A 4923-nucleotide genomic window follows, 5' to 3' on the forward strand; every position below is an offset into this window, starting at 1 on the left:
TTACTTGAAACGAAATGTAAAGCGTAAAGGCAACTTTATTTTTTAAATAAATGTCGGTCTTCTTATATTCACGTCTAATCTAAACGTCCGGCGTCAACATGACGTCGTTGCCATACAGCAACGGTTTTGACGTCATTGTCTAAGGAATAAACATAATGTAGATATAACGGATTTAATAAAGCATTGTTTTTAAAAGTAAACTATGGACGCGAAGTTGTTCAGGAGGTTAGAGACATGTAACGCGGAGGAAAGCTGGGCTAAAGTTAAAGATGTGATCACCATACAGCTCATGGGTCAGAAAATGATTTGTTGAAATAAGCTTGGACGATCATAAATGTTATAAAAATGACTTCAAGACACCAAATGTTTCAGTGATAGGAAAACACTTCGATCATTAGAACAAGTATACAACCATGCACGGTCGCTTCACATTTAAAAAGACCATTATCTTTTAACTCACTAGATCTGTATACCAATCATTAAATTTTGGTTATGATTAGTTTAATCATGTTTTTGATGAATAAAATCATTATTTTTTTCTACATACATTATAGTACAATGTACTTACAATTCGCAGGCGATGACATCATCCCAGTGCCGTTCTTGCGAGAGGCGGAGAACTTCAGCCTAGGTCACATGATACTGAAGGAGCGCTGCGGACGCGTGGAAAAGATGACGGGGGTCATCCCCACCGCACTTCCTGTTGGACCGTTCTCCAAGTTTGTAACCATGACTCCGGAAAATGATCTCATGCAGAGGTAATGTAATTAAGCGTATAGTTTTAGTTTTATCTCGCGTTTGTCACATCTTGATGTACTAAAAAGACAAAAAAAGACACTCAACAAAATACATTGTTGATACAATACGACCGTTCAGACTCCGTTTAATACAACAAAGGTGCGAACGCCATTTTTTGTCTTTTTATTACTCGTAAAAAGACATAGCTTAACAATTATTAGAGCCAAATACAATACCTTATTCGTCTTAACTATCATCGTCAACATGTGTATGATGTTTCATCGGAATATTAAATTATGGCCAATTTTGTTAAGTTTGTGTACTCCGACAACGACGACACCAGACACCAAGGCCATGATATAACCTCAACCTTATATTGAACAGTTATTGTTCTGGTCACTGTTTAAATGATCATAATAATTTGAGAGTATGTTCTTTGTTTTCGTCTACACATTAACCAGCGCATCGGATCGATTACAAGTACAATGGGTGCGACCGTTCTATAACTACCGTGCGCTATTCACGTATATCGCACTTTATTTATTGAACGTTGCCCTAGACAGCATTGTACAAAACAATTTCGATTCCCGCAACACTCGTGATTGAAGTTATACCATCGAACTAAACCGCTGGTGTAGGTTTATATCTTTATTAGAGTCTCGTCCATATACATACTAAAAGTTACGTGCAACACATAAAACAAATAATTATATGGCCATTCTATATAGAATTACAGGAGACTATTTGACAAATACACAGAACATATTAATACAAAATAAAATACAGACTTGTTATAAAATATGTGACTGATACTGACTGGTAAAAAAACCCCAACAATGAGTGTATGAGGTCTATAACTCGGGTTGTGGGCGCTGCAATTATTACATAGCATATTTGCTTCTTAACAACATCTCAGGTTGGGCAATGTACAACGGCGGGCAGACGCGCACCTGAACCAGTCTTACGAGTTCCATGAGAGCGACATGAAGCATGGGGTGAAGAAAGAAATAACCGTCCAACTCTGGGCTTGTCAGCAATGGGCTATCGAATACACGCCTAAGCCCGGAGAGATAGTACTGGACATGGTCAAAACAGGTATGTGTAACACAAACATGTATAAGAAGGGGGTTGCCATATAAGGGCTCTTGGATAGACATAATATAATTTACCATTACACTGTCAAATTATACCATTTTACTCACAGCATATTCTACCATTACACTGTGCATATTCTACCATTACACTGTACCTATTCTACCACTGCACTGTGCCTATTCTACCACATATTGCGCTGTATTATTCTACCATTAAAATGTACGTGTTAGAACATAACATTGTACTCATTCTACCGTTACACTGTATGTAATCATAATACAATTTTACTCGGGGCATATTCTACCATTACACCGTGCTAAACTACTATTGTCATTACACCGTGACTATTCTACCATTACACAGTGCCTATTCTACCATTACACAGTGCCTATTCTACCATTACACAGTGCCTATTCTACCATTACACAGTGCCTATTCTACCATTACCATTCCACAGTGCCTATTCTACCATTACAATTACACAGTGCCTATTCTACCATTACCATTCAACAGTGACTATTCTACCACTACCATTCCACAGTGCCTATTCTACCATTACCATTCCACAGTGCCTATTCTACCACTACCATTCCACAGTGCCTATTCTACCATTACAATTACACAGTGCCTATTCTACCACTACCATTCCACTGTGCCTATTCTACCACTACCATTCCACTGTGACTATTCTACCATTACCATTCCACAGTGCCTGTTCTACCATTACAATTACACAGTGACTATTCTACCACTACCATTCCACTGTGACTATTCTACCATTACCATTACACAGTGACTATTCTACCATTACCATTACCATTACACAGTGACTCTTCTACCATTTAACAGTGACTATTCTACCATTACAATTACACAGTGACTATTCTACCACTACCATTCCACTGTGACTATTCTACCATTACCATTCCACTGTGACTATTCTACCATTACCATTACCATTACACAGTGACTCTTCTACCATTTAACAGTGACTATTCTACCATTACTGTAACACAGCGCCTATTCTCCCATAACATAGTGACTATTCTACCATTACCATTACACAGTGCCTATTCTACCATTACCATTACACAGTGCCTATTCTACCATTACCATTACACAGTGCCTATTCTACCATTACCATTACACAGTGACTATTCTACCATTACCACAACACAGTGCCTATTCTCCCATAACATAGTGACTATTCTACCATTACCATTACACAGTGCCTATTCTACCATTACCATTACACAGTGCCTATTCTACCATTACCATTACACAGTGACTATTCTAACACTTCCATTAAGAATTACCATTATAACACTGTGTGTCTTCTGCTATGACACTGCTTCTTTTTACAATTACATTATGCGTATTCTATCTTTACATTGTGTATATTATACCATAACATAGTGCACATATCTTACAGGCTACAAGGACTTCGATCGTGTGTACTTAATCACGGAATGTTTCTACGTGACGGAGGCCAAGATCCAACTGACCATTGCAGACAAGCAGGACACATACCTTATAAAAGGTAACTACACGACTACAATGTTTTGATAATAAAGATATTGATAAACGCTACTTGTACGTGTATGTGGGGTGTATGGGGATCACCTTTTTGAGCATAATGCTATTCAGGTACATGTACAATGTACACATCATTCAGGTGTGTACATTATTTATAAGTTTAATGGCATAGGACCTGAACTAGAACCAACCAGTATCAGTATGCTTGGGCAATATGTAGGGTATAAATGCCATCTACAAAATCACAAGGAAAGGGTTTATGAACACAACACCCTGGAAAGAGCTTTCGCAAACGACTGCTCAATACTAGATACAGGTAATACTAGTACACATGCAAGTTTTTCAGAAACGCAACGTGAACAGTAGTGAACTATGTCATACAGGTACGAGTAGTGTCGTAGAAGGTGATCGGGAATGACATCTTCAAATTCATGCATTTTGTGCCTACCCGTCCATCTCAAAAGATATCTTTCGCAAACGACTTTCAGGCATGAAAAACTGATATGCAAACGACTATGAAGGCCAATCGCAACTTCTCCGTTTACAAGTACTAGTCTCCATACATATTGCTCAACTTATTGTAATTATCTAACTGAATGTAGGTCAGATCCCAGTGGGATTTAAGATGGTGAAGTATAAGCTGCACCCCAACGGGACCTTGGGCACATGCAAGCAAGTAAGCACGAGGAAATGGCGCGTTAACTGGATCAAGGGTAAATCACTCGATGAGCACGAGCAGGGATCCTCCAAACAGTGGTAGGTAGACGATGGAGCTCCTTACATTATGCTAAAGAAAACATCCATAATTGTTCATTTGTACTGGGATCGGATATGTTATCCAAGAATGACAAGCGATCCACATGAAATACTTAACAAACATAAAAGTATCGAACATCAAAATGTGTGTGTATTTATTTACCTTTAATCATTGGTTGTCCGGTAGCACACCCGCTTCTCACCAAAGCGTTCCGGGTTATGTTGTTGGTAACCAATCCAGAAAAGTGGGTTTGCTCCGGTTTCCCCCACAAGTTTGAACTTAATCGCAAATTTAATATAAATGTATGACATGTGCCATTTTCAGACACCAGTGTCCTTGTCCGATATGGTTGTCATTGTCTGACATGTGTGTCATTATCTAACACTTGTGTCCTTGTCTAAAAGTGTATCATTGTCTTACACTTGTGTCCTTGTCTAAAAGTGTGTCATTGTCTAACACTTGTGTTATTGTCTAAAAGTGTATCATTGTCTAACACTTGTGTCCTTGTCTAAAAGTGTGGCATTGTCTAACACTTGTGTCCTTGTCTAAAAGTGTATCATTATCTAACACTTGTGGCCTTGTCTAAAAGTGTATCATTGTCTAACACTTGTGTCCTTGTCTAAAAGTGTGGCATTGTCTAACACTTGTGTTATTGTCTAAAAGTGTGTCATAGTCTAACACTTGTGTTATTGTCTAAAAGTGTGTCATTGCCTTACACTTGTGTTATTGTCTAAAAGTGTGTCATAGTCTAACACTTGTATTATTGTCTAAAAATGGGTCATTGCCTTACACTTGTG

At 38.2% G+C, this 4923-nt stretch overlaps 1 protein-coding gene across 1 annotated transcript; it reads left to right on the plus strand.

The window, feature by feature from the left end:
• The first annotated feature begins 202 nt into the window (after nucleotides 1-202).
• LOC128225711 (uncharacterized protein C11orf42-like) lies at nucleotides 203-4129 on the plus strand. The gene is made up of 5 exons (XM_052935619.1): nucleotides 203-293; nucleotides 578-758; nucleotides 1655-1833; nucleotides 3266-3373; nucleotides 3972-4129. Exons 1-5 carry the CDS (start codon nucleotides 203-205, stop codon nucleotides 4127-4129), a joined length of 717 nt encoding a protein of 238 aa, XP_052791579.1.
• Nucleotides 4130-4923: the final 794 nt, after the last annotated feature.

This window comes from Mya arenaria, chromosome 3 (assembly GCF_026914265.1).
Source record: "Mya arenaria isolate MELC-2E11 chromosome 3, ASM2691426v1".
NCBI lineage: Eukaryota > Metazoa > Mollusca > Bivalvia > Myida > Myidae > Mya > Mya arenaria.

Coding starts and splice junctions, on each gene's coding strand:
- LOC128225711 (XM_052935619.1), top strand. CDS start 203: ATGGACGCGAAGTTGTTCAGGAGGTTAGAGACATGTAACGCGGAGGAA. Junction 294..577: donor GATCACCATACAGCTCATGG/GTCAGAAAATGA, acceptor TACAATTCGCAG/GCGATGACATCATCCCAGTG. Junction 759..1,654: donor GAAAATGATCTCATGCAGAG/GTAATGTAATTA, acceptor ACAACATCTCAG/GTTGGGCAATGTACAACGGC.